Below are 19,128 nucleotides of genomic sequence, written 5' to 3'. Positions count from 1 at the left end.
AGCTGCCTGATCCTTCTCTCTCGTATCCCTTTTCCCTCCCCCAGGCTGGGCTCAGGATATCTGCCAGAGGGACATTTTCCTTATTTGTGGACAAGCACAGCTGGGTGAGCTGGAGCATGCAGTGCTCTTTGCTGTAATTCACTCTTTGTTTTGCCAACGTGTTGTTACTTTTTAGAGAGTGGATAGCACATCCTCCTGCTATCTTGGGATAATTTTATAAGGTGGCTTTTAATAGAGTTTCTTATATCTAAAGAACAGTGCCTTTACTGTGAATTCTGGAGTGCCTAAGAATTTGGAGATGGAGAGTGGGAAAGAGGAATATGTATTTTTTAAATTTTCTTCTTGAAGTGAGTAATGATTTGACTTGCTCTGTTTCAGTACATGTTACCATGGCGATGACTGCAGGGACTACGACATCCTTTCCCATGAGTAACCACACCCGGGAGAGAGTGACGGTGGCCAAACTCACACTGGAGAACTTCTACAGCAACCTGATTTTACAGCACGAGGAGAGGGAAACCAGGTATTGCCTCTGCTTCCTCTCACCCCTCTGCAGCTTTTCTTGCTGTTTGTTCAAGGGCACTTCAATCCCCAGGGATGGGACAGCTCTGGGAAGTTTTTCTGTATGTGGTGGCAGGGAATGAATTCCTAGAGGGCACAGTCTGTCTTTGGGGGAACCTGTGAACACCCCACTCACTGAGTGGTCAAGGAGCTGCACTTCTGATGTTTTCATGCAATTCACCTCCTCATCAGTTATTTTGTGGAAACTGCTCTGTGCAGGGTGTTATTTTGCAGTAACATGTGAGGTTTCACCTTCTGTGTGAGGTTGGGGACCTCTGATTCTTCTGCATGTGCCCCAGGGAATGAACTCTGCAGAGCTGCTGAGGGGTGGGAGCTTGGTTTGGGGTGAGACCGTGGCTTATGGTGTCTATTCCTGCTCTGTACCATGGAGCTCATGCCAAGACTCCCAAACCCTGCAGGAGGGAGTGTATAGGAAAGAGGGAATAGGGCTGAGAGGTATTTGATGGGATGATGGGGTAAGGAAAGGAGGCAAAGAGCTGGTGTGGAAATAAGTGGCAGCAAATAACTAAGGAGTTGATGATGGAGGGTTTGAGAAGCTCTCAGGTGGGCAGGAAGACTTCTGGGGATAATGTAATCCCAGTCTGTAAATTCTGCTTGGGTAGTGCTGCCTGGTACTCCTTGTATGGGAGTATGGGATGGTCATCACCACTCAGCTTCTCCCAGCAATGCCCAGTCCTGTCTCTGAGGTGTGAAGTGCCACTTGAATTAGGTGTCAAAGCACCAAGTGTTCGATTATAATGAATCTTGTGTTGGATTGTCATTAGTGTGTGAAATTATCATTCCCCTGGTAATATGTTTTTAATTGAAGGGTTTTCAGTCAAGCATCAGGGTTTCTCTCTTCATCATATTTAGTCATTATTCCATGCAATGGAGTTGCTTCTGCTTAGGAGACTAGACTGTCTATCAAGGGCCTGTAATTTAGAGGATCCTGCTGTACTTCCCAAAGTGCAGAAAGGCACCAGCAGCCTGGCTCCAAGCCTTTGAATTCTTGGCTGCTGCAGGAGGTAACCAGCCTTCAGAAAGCTGCACCCTGGCAGCTGTAAAGGAGCATCCTGTGGGTGGACAGAAAGGGGTCCTGCATCCACATTGCCATGTACTGACCCCCTGCCACCTGTGGGGTATTACCAGGCTTTGCTCCCCTCTCAGAGCCTCCCAGCCTAGCATGTCACTGGTGGAAGACTTGGAGCTGTGAGCCTTAGCCTGAGCAGGATTCTAGTGGGGAGAGGATGGTGCATCCAGGGGATAGAGTTTAGTTGGCACGGGAAGAAGAGGGGCAGGACCAAGTGTGTGACCAGGGGGAGGTCATCACACAGAGGGGAGCTGGAGCTGGCCGGCATGTGGGAGGTGGAGCTGAGATAGAAATGGTGAAAAAAACTATTTTTATTCTGGTTTGCAATCCTAATTGATAAAAACAGCCTTAATTCAACAAGATACAATCACTCTAATAACATATTTTTTCATATAGGTTTAATGCCCGATTCTGCAAGTACATAAGCATGTGCTTAAATTTGCTTCTGCATTTTCCTCAGCTTTGTTCACAAATGAGTAACTGGGTGGAGTGGGGCTGTCTGCCTGCAAATTTCCATCTGAGGCAAATTCTTCAGTACTTGGAGTATGTGAAGCAAAGGTGTTTACTTGCTGTGGTGTTTTGCTTGGTTTTAATAAATGTGCAATCCCCTGTTTCTCTCCTTGGCAGGCAGAAGAAGCTGGAAGTGGCTATGGAAGAGGAAGGCCTTGCAGATGAGGAGGTAAATACTGCTTAAATAACCTTACAAGCTGCTTTGCTTTTGTCCCACTGCTTCAGATGGGCATTTGAAGAGCTCACAGAAAGATCAGCCAGCATGACAGAAGGTTTTATTTTGTGCATGAGTGTCACCCCATTAATAACCTGTTTATGTTAGGGAAGCTGGGAATATGTTTGACTGATACTTGCAATAGCTATCCAAGGCTTTTCATGCTACCTGTAGTTCTTATGAGACATGGCCACAGCAAGTAGCTAGCAAGCTTTTCAAAGATGAAAATTGTTTGCTGTTATATTTGGCAAGAAAAAAAACCAGTGGCCTGTGGTTAGAAGTGGGTAGAAAGCAAAATGCTGAACCATTTTTTCTTGATTTAAACAATAAACCATCACATCTTTGCTCTGTTTGGATACAGATGAGGAGGGATCTCAATATGGCTGCCACCTCTGAGAACTTTGGTCAATAAATTGCTTTTCTGAGGTCATTACGCCATGTCTGCCTTCAGGGTTGGCTGGGAAATAAGTAGGAAGAGTGTGTGTTCTGGAGTTTTTGTGGCCGCTATAACTCCTGAGAAGTGGGAATATGCGTGTGGATGTGTATTGCCATCTTGTGGCTTTAAAGGATGCTGTAATCCCAGCACAGGGTCTGGCAGGTGTCTGATCCAGGACCTCCCTGGCAGACTCTGAGATCTCAGCATCTTTGGGTGCAGCATTTGTCTTCTCTTGGGGTGAATCCTGGTGGCATTTTCATCAGACAAAATAGATGATGGCATTTAGACAGATTTTTCTTTCAGAATTGAGTGCTTGCCTGCCATAAACCAAATGGATTTTGTAGTAGATCTGTAACCAGGGCCTCTGCTGCTTGCTAAGCTCCTTGTTGCCTGTCACCACTTGGGATACAAGTTTCAGCTTTTATTGGTCCTTCACACTGCCCAAAATGAAGAGTCCTCGCCTCAGGCAGTGACTTTGGCCTTGGGACTCATACACTTTATTTAGACCAGTATGATAGTTTTTCTTCATATTTTTTATTTTTTTTTTAATAACTAAGTAATAAAATTAAAATACCACCACCAACCAAAAAAAAGGTGGGAAACTGTGCCTAAGGCTTCTATAGAAAAGACCATACTCAAGGATTATACTTTGAGAAATTCAGAAAGAAATGTAGGAGAAGTTTTTCTCCTGTTGGTATTCCAGAGAACAACTTCCCAGGAAGGGAGGGTGCATATCTTGACTCTCTACTAACAAATGACTGACAGATTCTTGTGCCTGTGTCCTCAGAAAAAGTTGCGCAGGTCACAGCACGCTCGCAAGGAAACGGAGTTCCTGCGGCTCAAGAGGACCAGGCTCGGCTTGGATGACTTTGAGTCTTTGAAAGTCATAGGAAGAGGAGCATTTGGGGAGGTTTGTGTCATTCTCGCTTGAACAGGAGATTAAAATGGGATTGACCACTGTGATGAAACATTCTAATTACAATTTGATTAATTGTTTTACTGCAGAACAGCAGCTATTTGTGCCATTCTCCTAGTGTGATAAGTCTGGTGATTAATCACATGCATTGATTTCCCAAGGCTTCTGGAAAGACACTTAGTTTTCCATGGCTTCCCACACTGATGTTGCCCACATGGCCCTTTGCAGTTATGGATTTGCAGGGGCACAGCCCCTCTTGATAAACCTCCTTTCTGCCCTGTGTCACATCAGTTATTTCTCCTGAATTTTAACCTACATGGTCTAAGCTACCTGGAATTCTCTTGCCTGCTGACTTTTCCTAAAACAAAAACTGTTCCTCATTAGTGTTAGTGTTGTACATGGTGCAGAATAATTCCTTTTCCAGTATTTAACATATTTAAATGTGTTTTTAAATATTTAACAAGAGAACTTTTCCATGCCTGTCAATTGGGAGCCTTCCAGTGGATTTCTGAGGCAGAGAAGACTGACTGAATTCTCTCTCTTGGTAAAGGTCCGCCTCGTTCAGAAGAAGGATACAGGTCACATTTATGCAATGAAGATACTGAGAAAAGCAGATATGCTGGAGAAAGAGCAGGTTTGTGATCTCTAAGTCCCCTAAATTTCAAACTTACCCTTTCTAGAAAATGTTTTCTACCTTTTAAAGCCCCTACAATGGTCTGGCAGTCCGAAGAGTCTGTGCTGTTGCTACCACAGCACAAAAGCAGCAGAAGTCAGGAAATAAGGTCATGCAACTGCATTTAAAAAATGCTTTCTTTACAACTAATTTGGAACAGTGACAAAGATTTTATTTTTCTCCCCTTATCAACACGGAGCTTATAGTACTGAATCTGCAAAACTGCATTTCAAGGAAAATACTTCTGGAAAAATAATCCTGTGCCAAAGTAAAAATGGAGGTATTTGATGTTTTTTGAAGAAAACCAGCAGAAATCACATTGTTCATCATCATTGTCTTCCTTGGGTTTGCTTTATAGTTGGGTTAATCCTGTTCGGGATTTATTTGTTTTGATTTTGTTAGTTTGATTGGTTTTTGCTTTTACTTTTTAACTAACAATTCACGGTGAGGACACAGCAAGTACTTTAGCACCATAAAGCAAAGAAATCAAGGGTGGGTATCTCAGGAGATAAAAGAGGACTTTTTTCATACTAGTCCAAACCTTACCCATCATTTCTGCATCATTTCCTTGCAGTAGTGGTACTTTTTTTTCCTGGCACAGATTATTTTGTCTCCTGCAGCCCATGCCCTGAATTTAGGGAACCAGAGGAGCAGCAGGGTGTGCAGAGCAGCCGGAATTTGTGTGGTGCTGCCCCCATTTCACAACCTGATCTAGGAAGGAGTCTGAGCTCATGCTCTACATTCAGTTTGAGACAGTGATCTTCCCTGGCCAGTGTTTATCTGCTGGAATTTTCATTGCCTGCCTTGCACTGTGGAGAGACAACAGAGGACACATGTAAAAAAAAAAAAAAAATCTTCTAGTATTTTTTTTTTTTGCCCAAGTCTGGTAGCACTGGGAGAAATGCTGGCTATTTTTAGGCAAAGGTTTCCTGTTGTATTTTAGAGCTGCATTGAGGAGTTGAGGGTGGAAAGAAGTACTTTCTAATGAGACTAAATAAATCCAAGCTGGAGTGTCTCCTGCAGAAGAAGAACCTTTGCCCCATGCAACTCTGTGGCAAGATTCATGTGAAGATGTTTCTCATCAGTAGAACTGGGGAACAGATGCAGAAGATTGCTGCTTTTCTTACAACTGTCAAGAAATATTTTTCCATGCATATGTCTCTAATTTTTCCTCCAGGATGAGGGTATATTGTAGTGAAAACACACACCCCTCCTCCAATTTCCATTATTCTTAATTTCCAGCAAATTATGGGGTAGCAGCTTTCCATTTCCATGGAAAATACTTTTTCCATGTATTTTCCAAAACCTTAGCTGGAACTGGAATACCCTGAGCAAGGTCAGATATTCCTGACCTCACTTGTACTTTTTCCTCCAGCTTTGTCAGTTCTTTCTAATAAACAGAAACAGCTTAACAAGCTGTGCTTTGTGTTTCTAGAGAAACCCTAGGATCTTGTAAAAAATAATGGAAAATATGAGTATGAAAAGAACTAGAAAAATAGTTCATTTGCTAAAGGTCATGAAAATGTGCTGTAGGGCTAGGAATGTAATGTGATGTTCCTTGTTGAAATATTTCAATATTTGCCTAATAATAATAATAATTTTTAATTTTAGGTGGCCCATATCAGAGCAGAAAGAGATATTTTGGTTGAAGCAGATGGAGCCTGGGTAGTGAAAATGTTTTACAGCTTCCAGGATAAAAGGAACCTTTACCTGATCATGGAGTTTTTACCTGGAGGTAAGCTGGGTGCTGTGATATCAGGTGATACAGGTACTTCTTCCTTAGCTTTTTCTGGCAACTTTATAAAATATTAGAAACAAACATGCTGTATAATTTGTGAAAATAAAAATGTTAGCACTCTTTTAAATGAAGTTCCAGTCATGTGACCATTCTTGATTTTTAGGGGAAGGAAAAAGGTTGAAGGGGTATTAAATAGACCTGAATTAAATAATTATTCTAATAGAAATTTCTGCTTTTTACAACTGAGGCTGTTAACAGTAAAAACAAACCAGAAGAAAAACCCTTGTTCAGACAGTTTGTGCAATAAATTTAACATGTGTAAAAATCCACTGTATTTTCCTGAGCCATTCAATTAAAATTTCTGTTTAGGATTTCCAGCTAAAAAAGTAAGTTGGGTTTGTAGGTTCTTGCAGTAATAGTTTTATGATTAGTAACTATAAGGCCAGTTACAAGGTTAAATTTGGATTCTGCTGGGGTTTCTTACAGTTTTGTGATTTAAAATGTTCTGATCCCTAAGCTGTATTTTCTTCTCTTTGATAAGGTGACATGATGACCTTACTAATGAAGAAGGACACTTTATCAGAGGAGGAAACCCAGTTTTACATTTCTGAGACAGTGTTGGCCATTGATGCCATTCACCAGTTGGGATTTATCCACAGGGACATCAAACCAGACAATCTCCTGCTGGATGCCAAGGCATGTACTGGGCTCACCAACTGCTGGTACTTCCAAGATCCCAGGCTGCACATCTGCTGTGGAGCAGTGGGAGCCAGTGGTACCACCCCAGAGATTTAAACTGGCTGGAGGGAAGGCTGGGAATGCCCAGTGTATTTTTTTGGAGACCACCAGTATGTTTAAACAAAGCTAAATCTTACTCAGAAGCCTTTTAACCATTTTAAGGCAAGGCTTATAAGGGAAAAAACCCCACTCATGGTGACCAGATGCTGATGTTATGCACATTAAAAGGTGCATCATTCCTTTCATGCATCTTGAAGTAGCTGTATATAATTCAGACAATGCTAAATGTTCAGTTCCTACAGTTACCTTTACTTCATCACCCACTCACCTGTGGAAGCTCCCTCAGTTAGTCTGACCATTCTGGCCATGAAATGCACCCAGTCAGCATCACCAAATCATGGAATTATGTAGGTTGGAGAAGATCTTTAAGATCATGGAGGCCAGGCATTATCCCAGCATGCACAGGTCTGTCAGGTTTGGTGGGTTCTGTCAGCACTGATGTCTGGAAATCTGATTAAAGCCAAGGTTACTATCAAAACAAAGCAAAGGAATTTTGTCCTGGAGGCTTGCTCAGTCACAGTGGTATCCAGTACAAAACAAAATCAGGCAAAGTAGCTGCCCTCAGCTGTTGGGAAATAGTAGATATGACCTTTCCTGGGAGACCATAGCATGTTGGAGAGAAAACAGACCCTTCCAGTACACCAAGGTTCAGTCTTTGCTTCCCTGCTTGTCCTACACTACCTATCTAAATAATGGTTTTGTGTTCTCTGATTATGTTTTTTAGGGTCATGTAAAGCTGTCTGATTTTGGACTCTGCACAGGTTTAAAGAAAGCCCACAGAACAGAGTTCTACAGGAACCTCACACACAACCCACCAAGTGACTTCTGTGAGTATGAGCTGTCCTACTTGAACATGTAAATGGTTTTGAGCTGCTGCTGTACATTGAACCTGTGTTTCTGCTGGGATAAGCAAGATGGGGCAGGCTGATTGCATTTAATTGGAAAACTGGAAATGCTTGTTCCCTGGGTCATGGGAGCATTTCACATGCAAGAAATGATGATATCTGCAGTGGTCATGTATTTTTGCACATTCATATACGGATATGAATACACATAATGTAATCTATCTATATTGTAATGTATTTTTCATTATGTTAGTGAAGTTACAGAACTGCTCTTTCAGGAGGAACGTAGGTTCCATGTGCCAAAGGACTGAAGTCAGTGACAGTCTCATGAAAATTTTCAGAAGCTGATCTAAAATTTTTAACACATTCTAATTTAGAATTGCTGATATGTGTCCTACTTACTTGAGTTTCAGCTGTGCATTAGATAGTAGTTATTCTCATGTTACCATTTTCAGTTGTACTCAAGTATTTGTTTCTAAACTAGGGTTCTAAATATATAAGATAGTTACTTAAAACTGGAGCTCTATAAATAATTTTTATCTTAATTCTGACAAATACACTTGTTATTTAGTAACTACTTTGTAAATTAGCATTTCAGAATATGAACTCAAAGAGGAAAGCAGAAACATGGAAGAAGAACAGGCGACAGCTGGTGAGTTAATTAAATAATGTGTAATTCTTGGTTTGCTTTTAAACTAGTTACAGGAAGTGTTAAATTAAAACTCAGTGCTAATGCTCCTGGTTTTTAAAACCTGGAAGGCCCTCATATGTGCCCCTCTATAAGCTCCCAAAATCACAAATAACTCAAAAGAAGGGGGTCCAGGTTGGAATAGCAAGACCCTGCTCTTCTCTGTGCCTTTGTTTGCCTTGTTAACATCTGGCCCAAGCCCTCAAGTGTTCTCAGCCCCGTGGCCAAGCTTTGTCTGGGGCTCTTTGCAGCACTGGCCTGGTGTGGACAGTGTGGACTCATGGCTCTGGTTCCTGCAACTCAGTCAGAAGCAGATGTGTGGCTGCAGAATTCCTTTTTGGAGAGCTCAGGGGAATTCCCATTCTGCTGAACGGGACTGTGGTGGAAAGGCTATGAGAGGGTGTTGGTGCTAGAGTGCTCCAGCCTGGGTTTGTGGTGAGGAGCGGTCACATAATGAGGGGACTTGTGGCATAAACTGAACCAAAGCAAAGTGTCTGTCAGCCATGGCCTTTCAGACTTCCATCCCTGCCCATGACTTTCACCAAAAAAACCCCAGCTATCAAATTTTGGGACCCTTTATTTTTTCACACCCTTTGTAAAAAGTGACCTACTGCAGTATTCCCCAAAAGCTTTTGGGTGATCTCTTTTTTCCTCATGAGACAAAATGTGATTACATTGCAGCCACCATGCTGCCTCGTGGGGCTGTATTTCACAGCTTTATTCCATCCTGGAATTAGATCCCTGAAAAGAATTTATCTCAAGTCCAATAAAGGCTGATGTGACAGTGCCGTGTGGTGAAGAACAGTCCCACAGAGGCAATAAAAGGCCAAAATGACAACTTGCATTAACACTGTTGGGAAAAGAGCCACGTTTTTGGTTTTCCATTGGTTCAATCCTAAATATCTCAGGTCTGTTCAATCAAACAAAGTGTTTCTTTATGGTCAGATGAATTAAAGTAAAGTATTTTTGTGGCAAAACTGCTTTTGGGGGACTTTTTTGTTCCTTAAGGGGTTCTTTTTGTTGGATTTTGGTTTTTTCTCTCCCTCCTGTCCCATGGAAGATTTTTCATCAGTAAAGAGAAATTCCCAATACATGGCTTGTGTATCATGAGTGCCACACCTGGGAATCTGTCACTGATTATGCCTTTAAAAATAAACAAAAACCACAAGATTAAAACTTCTTGGATATTTTTGTAATGCAGCTACCTGAAACTTAAGCTAAGATGACCTTCTGATATTGCAGTTGCAATATTCTATGATTTCATCACATTAAAGAGGATGATTTCCATTTATTTTTGAGGTTCTCTGTGTTTATTAATATAAAAGAATAATATTCTTGGGACTTGAGTTCCTGTAAATTCTCAAATTATGCATTCTTGCTCACGCAAATAACAAGATCCTATATGTAAATCCACAGGAAAAGGTATTGCAAAGTAAAACCACAGTATTTCTCTTTTAAAGAGATGATTCCTTTTTTCCAGGCATATTCTACTGTGGGAACCCCAGACTATATTGCTCCAGAAGTGTTTATGCAGACTGGGTACAACAAGCTGTGTGACTGGTGGTCCTTGGGAGTGATTATGTATGAAATGCTAATAGGTATGTTAAAAACCCCAACTTAAGAGTTGTTGAAAGGTAACAGGGTCCATTTGTTCAGAAGAGAAAACCTCTGGCTAATACTTGTTATATTTGGGAGCCCCAGTGATAAAAGTAGAGGCCCAGGTCACTGCTCTCCTAGAAGAAGTTTAATAACTTTTTATTTGTTTGTGCAGGGTATCCACCTTTCTGCTCAGAAACGCCACAAGAGACTTACAGGAAAGTTATGAACTGGAAAGAAACATTGGTGTTTCCTCCAGAGGTGCCCATTTCGGAGAAAGCAAAGGATTTAATTCTAAGGTCAGTAAGAAAAAAAAACAATTCTGGCCTCTTGCCCAGCCAGGCTCATCTTCCATCAGGGTAAATTCCTGTTGTGTGTAAAGGAAGCTTTATGTTGGATGAAAGGCTGGTTTCTTCTGTCGCCATCCTTGATGGATTTTTTAAAGTCTTTTTCTCTTTGCCACTTGTTTAACATGAAGAAATGAGCTGGAATGATCTTGATTTGTACCATGGTATAAGGAGAAACAGAGCAGACCAAAAATAAAGTGATCAACACAGAATTTTTTTCTTCTCTGAGGTGGCAGGAAAATAACCACTCACCAGCATGAAATGCACTGAACAGAAATCTTGGGATATTTTGGGACTTCTTTCAAAATCCCAGTTTTTAGTTTGCATTGAGGTTTTGGTGACAAGGTCAGGCAGAAATGACCCTCTAGTAAAATTTTACAAAAATTACTTCATTTACAGAAATTACCCTCTTGTCCTGGGAGGGTTTGGGGGGCACATTGGTTTTGGGTTTGCTATTTTTTCCTTTTTTTCCTTTTCAAAGCTAATGCTGTAGCCTTATATAATTTTGTTAGAGGCAAAAAGGGGAATGTACTTCACAAAACTAGAATTTATAATTAGTTCCAGCAGTGCTCCAGTAACCTACAAAAATGTAACAAATACAAGAAACAGTTATCCTGCATCCAGCTAGTGATACCAACAGCTCAAATAATTGAATTGTCACTAATCCTCATGAATAAGTCTACGTCAAGCAGTTAATATTGTACTTTCAGTATCTATTTCTCTACTGTTCTGCTCAACCTTCCTTGTCAGCATCCCAAGTTCTCTGCTGAACAGAGTAGAGCATTACTGCTGAGGATTTCTTCCTCCTCAATCCTGGCTGTGTTTGGGGAATTTTTAGAGATTTCAGTGTATTTGTTAGTATGTCTTGCTCATGCATCTACTTACACAATGACTACTTGAATTTATCAGTTTGCCTCCACAAGGAGAAGGGTTAAAATTGGGCTAGAACATCTTAGTTATAGGTGATTATTAAAATGAGGTCAAAACAGGTTTGGCAGCAACCACCTGGGCATTTGGGGTATTTTGTCCATTACAGCTTGGATAAGCTAGGCAATGTGTGTTTTTAGCTTAAAGGGAGATGTAGATAAAGCTAAAGGGTTATGGATAGAGACAAATCCAAACTAAAACAAGCTCAGGTTCAGACAAAGCCTGACATATCCTGTGGCTGAGTGTTGTTACATGTTTGAGGTTTGTTGTTAGTCCTTGGTACCACCCAGCCTGCTGGGCTGCAATTACAGGGAGGTTTTCTTCCCCACTGTCATCCAACTACAAGAAAAAGAACTTTAGTTTATAACTGGATACTGTTTATAGCCCAACCTGGTGTGCTACATATGCAGAAGATGGCTGGGATTTAACGAATTCGTAGGCAAATGTTGGTACTCCCATCTCCTGGATGAGGTACTTGAAAGGCTTTGCCAGTCCAAATGAGAAGGGTCAGCCTCTGCAGCTCCCTGGAACAAATCCCTGAGGTCAATGAGTTGCTATCAGAGAGCTTTCACCTCCCTATTTTCCGTCTTTAGGATTTTAGGCTTTTCCTTCTGGCCTGCTGGAGCAGGTAATAGTCCCCATCTCACCAATCCTCTGTCTCCAGTTTCACCTTTTGCTTCCTGCTGTTTCATGGCTGCTTCTCATAAACTGACAATTTCTTGTGGGGTCTGAGCTAAGGTTATGCAGCAGGGCTGTATCAGAAACAGGCCCTGGGTCTTTGCACCACCTGCATCTCTGAGGAGAGGGAAGGGGGGGAATAGGGACATGGCATGTTTGGAATGTACTGGCTTACTGGGATTCTGAAATACAACATCAGAGAGCAGACCTGATTTACTAAGTATATCTATTCTTAGTTTGACTTTGAAACAGGGATGTTTAAATAGTTGAGAACATGCCAGGGCAGTTCTCAGTAGTAGGGATTTGAGCCTCCATTCCAAACTGACTTTACAGGATCAGAACGTGCAGCAACTTTTCACAAACCTGGAAGATGGGCATGCAGCAGTTTAGAAAAGGTGTCAGTTATTGGCATCGTAGCTTTTTGTTTCAGGATTTAACAATGTTCTGCTTCTACTATTTCCCTTCTCTCCTAGATGCAATGGGCTGCTTTGATGTTACCCCAAGTGGTGAAACAATTTGACAGAACTTCTTGAAATTCTTGATACTGGATATTGTTGCTTCTGTTGGAATTTATCATAATATTCCCTTTGTTTTCTCCCCTTTTCCAGATTTTGTATTGACTCAGAAAACAGAATTGGTAGCAATGGAGTAGAGGAAATAAAAAGTCATCCATTTTTTGAAGGAGTAGACTGGGGACATATCAGGTATGTATATACACACATGTTTTACAGGGAGAATAAAAGCCATGAAAGCAAGAATTTCATGTAGTGTGATGTCAAGGACAATTATTTCCAATTTATCTTTCATTTTGAAAGGCACCTACTGACAGTAGGGGGTGACACTGTCCTTGCTAACATGCATAGAAATGGCCAGTATTTAACTGACTTGAGATAGCTCAGAGTATTCCAGACTGCCCAGAATGGAAAGAAATTGTTGTAGGGTGGCTGTGGATTTAATTGTAAGTGTAGTAATTAGACCTGTGGTAAGTTTACAGGTGTAAATCACTGCCTTTCCCACAGTGTTGTGTCCCACTGTGAAGGTTTTGCTGGCACAGATTCCTTGGGCACTTTCAAAAGCTCCTTCAAGGGCTTCCTGACTATGGAGGTGCTAAAGCAGAGCCAGCCTGGTGTGGGAGAGAGATGCTGAGTGTCACAAAGAGGAGCTACAGTCCAAAGGTTTTGGATGAGGTCCAGGCTAATGAGCACTGGAACTGTAAAGCTCTGGGTGCAAGCGCAATCCTGCTGGGCTGGGTTTGTGAAACAGGGTAACCACAGTGGTGGCTGGTGACAAGATCAGTGTGATAGCTGTGTGGCAGGTAAATGTGGGATGGGATGCTCTCTCAATAGGAAAATGATGTTTGCCCCACGCCTGAAGACACCAATGGGGATAGGGAACCAAACAATCTCCCCATGGTGTTAGCAAACAGGAGTCAGATTCATCTGTGATGCACTCAGTGGAACCTTTGTGCACTGCATTAAGGGAAGCTTTAAGTGTAAAAAGCTAAGTTAAAACTGGAACTTAATGTCTCATTTCCCAATATTCACTCTTCTGGCATTTATCTTTATTTGCAGGGAAAGACCAGCTGCAATCCCTATAGAAATCAAAAGTATTGATGATACTTCCAACTTTGATGAATTTCCTGAATCAGACATTTTACAGCCAGGTGAGATTGCCATTGTAAATTCCAAATCTCTGTCTGTGACATGCCAGAATACTGCACAGATGCCTTTGTTGTTGTTTATATTAATTTTTCTAATGACCCAATCAAATTAGTCTGTAGATCGAGTCTCTATATTTTCTTTGAAATATGAGTGTAAACCTTTGATCTCTCATAGCTGCAAAGCCCAGAGATTTTAAGAGTCCGAACTCTTGGTAAAAATGGTTTGCACAGGTAGTGAGCACAGAAAGCAGTGGAGTTTCTGCCAGGCAGTCTGTCTAACCAGATGCTGGTAAAACATCATGCACTGATTTGTTTTTCATCTTCAGTGACTTTTGAAGTTTGTGCCAAACATAATTGTTGACATAATTTGTGGGTAAGAATTTTCAGAAAGTTGATTACTTAACACAGTATTTGATGAACCTGAGTTGCTCTGTGAATCACTTCAGGGTTTTTTTAGCTGTTGATTTCTCTTGGTAAGTTACAGAAAATTTTCATATCTAAAAGGCTTGGTTCTGTGACATAAAATAGTCTCAGGTCCCACTGTTTTCAGTTACTTGAAGATTGGCAGATGATTAATTGCTGTCTGCTAAGTGTAGCTGTGTTAACAGCCATAAGAATTATCCAAAAGCTGTTGGTTTTTTTTTTTTGTCTGAAATGGCTTTTATTTAATGGTGAGGAAGTTTGTCCTTTTAATGCAAAACAACCCATCTCCAGTGTCAAAGCTGGTTATGTCCATGTTTGGATAATGCCAAGTACATTTGTATTATTTTGGCATTTTAGACCCACTGAAAATGGTATTGTATGTGTAGATACCAAAAATCAGAACATCAGAAATGTCATGAGGTTTGTCATTGTGTATCCTGTGGGTGTGTTAGAGGCTTCTGTCAAGGTATAGAAACCTGGTAGTCCATACACATAATTTAAAAAAAAAAAAAAGGCAAAACAACCCCCCCCCCCCCTTTTTCTGCTTCTGAGTTCTATAGTGAAATTATAAGTCAGACGATTGACAAAAGGCAACTGACCTGATTAGAAGCAGGATTTATTCCAAGAGTTTCTGCTGACTAAGGAAATAAGAGTTCAGGGCTGTTTGGCTCTGTGAAAAGTCCTCTCAGAAGCAGCCTGGGTTTAACTCTTTTAATATGTGTTTGCTTTTGTTTCTGAATTGTAGTGCCAAACACAACAGAACCTGACTACAAATCCAAAGACTGGGTTTTCCTCAATTACACCTACAAGAGGTTCGAAGGGCTCACCCAGCGTGGCTCCATCCCTTCGTACATGAAAGCTGGGAAGTTGTGAAACAGAACACAACCCCCCAAAGGAAATTGCAAACACAAACCTCAGGTAGCTGCATCACCAGGCCCACTTGGCGTTAGTTATCAATACATCAACTCTGGTGTGCATGGATTTCACATGGAAATTCTACAGGATTAGGATTTCTAAGACTACTACGGGAATTAGTTGGCAGTGCCAGCTGGCTTTTTTTTTTCTTTTTTATTTTTCTTTCCTTTTTTTTTTAATATTTGAATATTTTTGTTAACTTTATTATACAAAGGTACTGGAATAAAAGGAACATGCATCACTTTTCCTGCACTGCCTATGTGTGGATAACGGTTAATTATGCCTCTCTGTACTGTGGCTTTGTTTGTACTGTAAGCTATCTAATCCACCCAGGATGGAAACATATCATTTGATGCAGCATTGGTGTTGTACTGCTCAGCTGGTGGGGTTTAAATACACAGTATAAAGAAAACTGTCTGCATTTGCAAACCTCTCTGAGCTGTTGCTCAAGGGTGTTCCATCTGTGGTCTGCAAATCCCCCATGAGTGTAGCACATGGAATTATTTTAAATAGCAGTGTCCTCTGGGCCTCCTTGTGTCCTGTGTGCCCTCTCTTGCCCTGAGTGCAGGACTTTATCAGCCCTTTATCATCAGCCCTTTATCATCATCCCTTTGTCCTTTTTCCCACAGTGTGTGGCAGTAAGGCAGTCCCTGTGATCTGTTTAGTGGTTTTGCTGTTTAAATGATCATTGGCAGTATTGCTGTTAGAGGTGATGATGCCTGCTGGCAATTTCAGAAGAAAAAAGGAATCTGAATAAAAAGTATCAATATTTTTAGCAGAAGAGAAACACTCTGATAGGAAGTTTTGAGGAAATGGCAGTTTCCAAGACTGCATTCCTGCCTCTACTCTAAAGCAGATCATCTTTGAGCTGCTCATAATTCAAACATTCTCTTCTCTCTGTGCAAAATGTGTTCTAGAGAAGTGATCAGATTGGTGCTTTTTCTTTTTTTTTTGCTCCCTGAGCAGCTGCAGGCAAAAGGGATCCTGCTTTAACCTCTCCAGAATCACAGCCTCTGCTCACATAGAGGAAACTGAGTGTCCCACTAGATTCAGATTCTCTAGTGGGCTCCTTTTCTTCCAGGATCTCCTCTTGGCATGGCCATGGGATTAGAAGGGATGAGCTGAGCCTGCAGCCCAATTTCCAGGGACCACATAAATGTTCTTTTGTCCAGTCTGCAGGATGGTGACAACCTGACAGCTGAGCCAGGTGTCCTTTCCCTGGGCAGAGGAAACAAAAGCAGAAATACCTCTATGGGCAGGCTCTGGTTTTGTTCATCAGCCCAGAAGCAGTTCAGGACTGAGTTGTATTCCCTGAGCAGTTTGCAATTATCTGGTCACTGGTGACTTTCTCTGCCTGTACTTAGAGCTTATCTGCTGGGCTTTCAATCTGTCACAGTACAGCAGAGATCTCTGCTGTCATTTTCTGTTTGAAAGAGATGTACAGCACTGAACAATTCCCCAGTGGCTGAACAAGCAGAGTCACTGTTGCTGCCTCCCTCCTCTGAACACCAGTGAAAGACACCTAAAAACCTCTGCAGCCCCTTCTGAGTGGAGCACAGGATGTTTTGGCATACAGCAGGAAAGATTCCACTGGACAGATTTTTGTAGCAATATGGAAACTGCTGTTATAAAGCCATTAGAGAAATATTTATTGCTGTTAGGCACTGTGGTATCAGCTGTTCTGAATTATTTGTATCCTCTGAAAAACATACTGGGATGCTGATCTGTTGCATAAAAACCCATTTGCCAGCAAGATTTCTGTGCATCAGTGCCTGTGATGGGCAGGTATTCTTCCCTGATCCAGCCAGGATCCCTGATCCAGCCTTTCCTCCACGGTTTTGTCTCCCTTGAGGCATCTAATATCTGTTATTTACACCAAACAGTTTCAGTCTTCATCTCTTCAAAGAGGAGTAGCCACTGCCTCAGACCCATCCAGTATTAGAGCAAAGCTAAGCTGAGCTTCTGCCTGAATGCTGGACTGAGTGGGGACAGCTCCTTGATCTCCCAGATTTGCTTCCCAGACCTAACACTAATTAACATCCTTGTACTGCTGTTGGGGCAAGGTCCTTAAAAATTCTCCAGTGTTGTTCTTAGTCTTGTCAGTGTGCTTGTCAGAGGCTGTAGAAAAAACAATAACTCACTTAAATCCACCTTTCAGGCATTGTTCTGCCAGTGCCCCAACAGCTCCTGAGGCTTCTAAGGAAAGGAAATGCCTTTCCTGAGGCCTTGACTCCAAAACAGGGAAACTCAGGCAGGAAAAAAATTCCTGAGACACAGATTTGGCCTCAAAGGACACTGCTATTCAAAATACTTTTCATTAATTTTAATTTCCAGTTTCATCCATGGGGCACCGTGTGCACTGGAATTGAAATTCCTGCAACCGCCACCTTTCAGAAGAGCACAGTAACCCCATTAACATAACCTACAAAGAAGTCTTTGCTCAAACTTGTTGAAACAAGCTCAGTTTCATGGAAACTGCAAATGCTCAGTGATACTGGTAATTTTTTTTTTTCCTGTGGGACTTAGGGGAGGGCAGAGAAATACACACTTAATTTAAAGCTATCTATTAAACAACTATGTCTGTACATACTCGCTGGTTTACAAACTCGGGAAAAAGCTCAACCCTTCTACTTGCAACACTAAAGATAATACTAATTTAAAACTGCAGATGATTAATCATATCAGTGCTCACATAGGAGTTATATCCATAAGGAAACAGCCTGCAGCCTATCTAGCATAAACTCCTGTATTGTGGTAGTTGAGTTTTAAAATTATTTTTTGTAAACATAGCATTATTTTAATCAGTAAGTCAAGTTAAACAATATTAACTACTGCTTTTAGGATGATAGGGATTTTTTTTAAAGGTGAAACTGTGACACTGTACTGGACTAAAGAGAACAGCAGGTTAATCTGCACTGGCTTTCAAAAAAAAAAAAAAAGGAAGTGCAACATATCTTTAATTTTGTTATTTCTATCTGATTCCTTTGGATGGTCGTGTGTTTTCCTTTGGCAATGTTTGTCACTGTGCCATTTATTTTTCTTATTCTTGGAGTACCAAAGATCCTGAAATGGCTTGATGATTGCAACCATGTGAAAATTTATTTTCTGGAAGTATGTTTTGTTAAACTTTTGTTAAAATGCTAAATTGTGTATGCAAATTGTTATTAGAGGTTTGCTGGGACGTTTACCTATTCCAGCAGGGAAAACTTGAGTGCATCGATGGAAGTGGAGAGCCTGAATCCAAATTCTGGATTGGAATTCCCTGAAAGCGTGGAGGAAGCTTGGATTGCGAGCTGCAGCTGAGCTTTTGCACTTTGTTCCATCTCCAGTCAGCTTGAGTGAGTGGCCTTAGGTACAGGACATCAGCAGAGGTTGTCAAATCTTGTTGATACTGTGTTTGCACTGTTAAATTTGCCTTGCTGGAGAGTTATAGAAGTGTTATTTTTATAGGTCAATTGTTCCCCACCTGAGCCGTTGGAAACAGTCTGGGATAAGGGCACCTGCTGGGGGAAGTTCAGCGGGGGGCGGCACCAGGAATAGGCACCAGACACAGCACACAGCTCGGCTGTCAGCTCCTTCCCCACAGCTGATACTCCTCCTGTGTCCAGCAAGTAGGGAATGCTGCAGTCCAGCCCAGGCAATGCTTAGGAAGTGCTCTCACTTTCTCAATAACACAAGCAATTACAGGTGTTGTAACGCACTGTACCTTGTCCTTTACTGTTGAGATCTCACAGCAGCTCGTTCTTGGAGTCAAAATGGCAACTGCTATATTTTTCCTAGACTGTTTCATTAGTTGTGGTTGGGAAAGTTACATAGAAGCATTATAAAAATTTATATGAGGCTTTTTACAGCATTTGAAAATAAAAGTAGCATTCTTTTTGTAAAGTTGCAGTTTTTTGTTTCTTTCACCGCGGTGTACTGGATTTCTTTTCCAGAATGGGAGACATCTCAGGAATTGAGATCCTATTTTGTGGATTCTCATCTTGAATTCCATGGACAACAAAACACCCCAATGTTGTTACAGAAAGTAGAGAAAGCAAATGTTGTTTGACTTATCCCACCTGCAGTCACGTGAAGAAGCTACTTCGCAAATGGTTACTGATCTTCTCCAGT

General features: G+C 41.4%; 1 protein-coding gene across 5 annotated transcripts; it reads left to right on the top strand.

The window, feature by feature from the left end:
- Window positions 1-378: 378 nt before the first annotated feature.
- On the top strand, window positions 379-18,893 carry STK38L (serine/threonine kinase 38 like). Of its 5 annotated transcripts, none has more exons than XR_005955243.1 (14): window positions 379-523; window positions 2,279-2,330; window positions 3,599-3,721; window positions 4,278-4,361; window positions 6,012-6,135; window positions 6,680-6,834; window positions 7,661-7,763; window positions 8,372-8,433; window positions 9,950-10,067; window positions 10,241-10,364; window positions 12,626-12,721; window positions 13,589-13,680; window positions 14,846-17,512; window positions 18,213-18,893. XR_005955243.1 is itself a non-coding variant. In XM_041468707.1 (14 exons), the coding sequence occupies exons 1-13, from the start codon at window positions 390-392 to the stop codon at window positions 14,971-14,973; spliced, it is 1,395 nt and encodes a 464-aa protein (XP_041324641.1). In that variant the 5' UTR covers window positions 379-389; the 3' UTR covers window positions 14,974-15,018; window positions 18,213-18,893. The 5 variants fall into 5 exon arrangements, 4 of the variants coding, with proteins under 4 accessions (XP_041324641.1, XP_041324640.1, XP_041324642.1 ...); XM_041468707.1 differs by having other exon boundaries at window positions 14,846-15,018; XM_041468706.1 differs by having other exon boundaries at window positions 14,846-15,018; window positions 17,350-18,893.
- Window positions 18,894-19,128: the final 235 nt, after the last annotated feature.

This window comes from Pyrgilauda ruficollis, unplaced genomic scaffold (genome assembly GCF_017590135.1).
Source record: "Pyrgilauda ruficollis isolate IOZ18807 unplaced genomic scaffold, ASM1759013v1 scaffold229, whole genome shotgun sequence".
Lineage (NCBI taxonomy): Eukaryota > Metazoa > Chordata > Aves > Passeriformes > Passeridae > Pyrgilauda > Pyrgilauda ruficollis.
The sequence above is the reverse complement of the archived record's forward strand: the minus strand, read 5'-3'. Positions and strand labels throughout refer to the sequence as shown.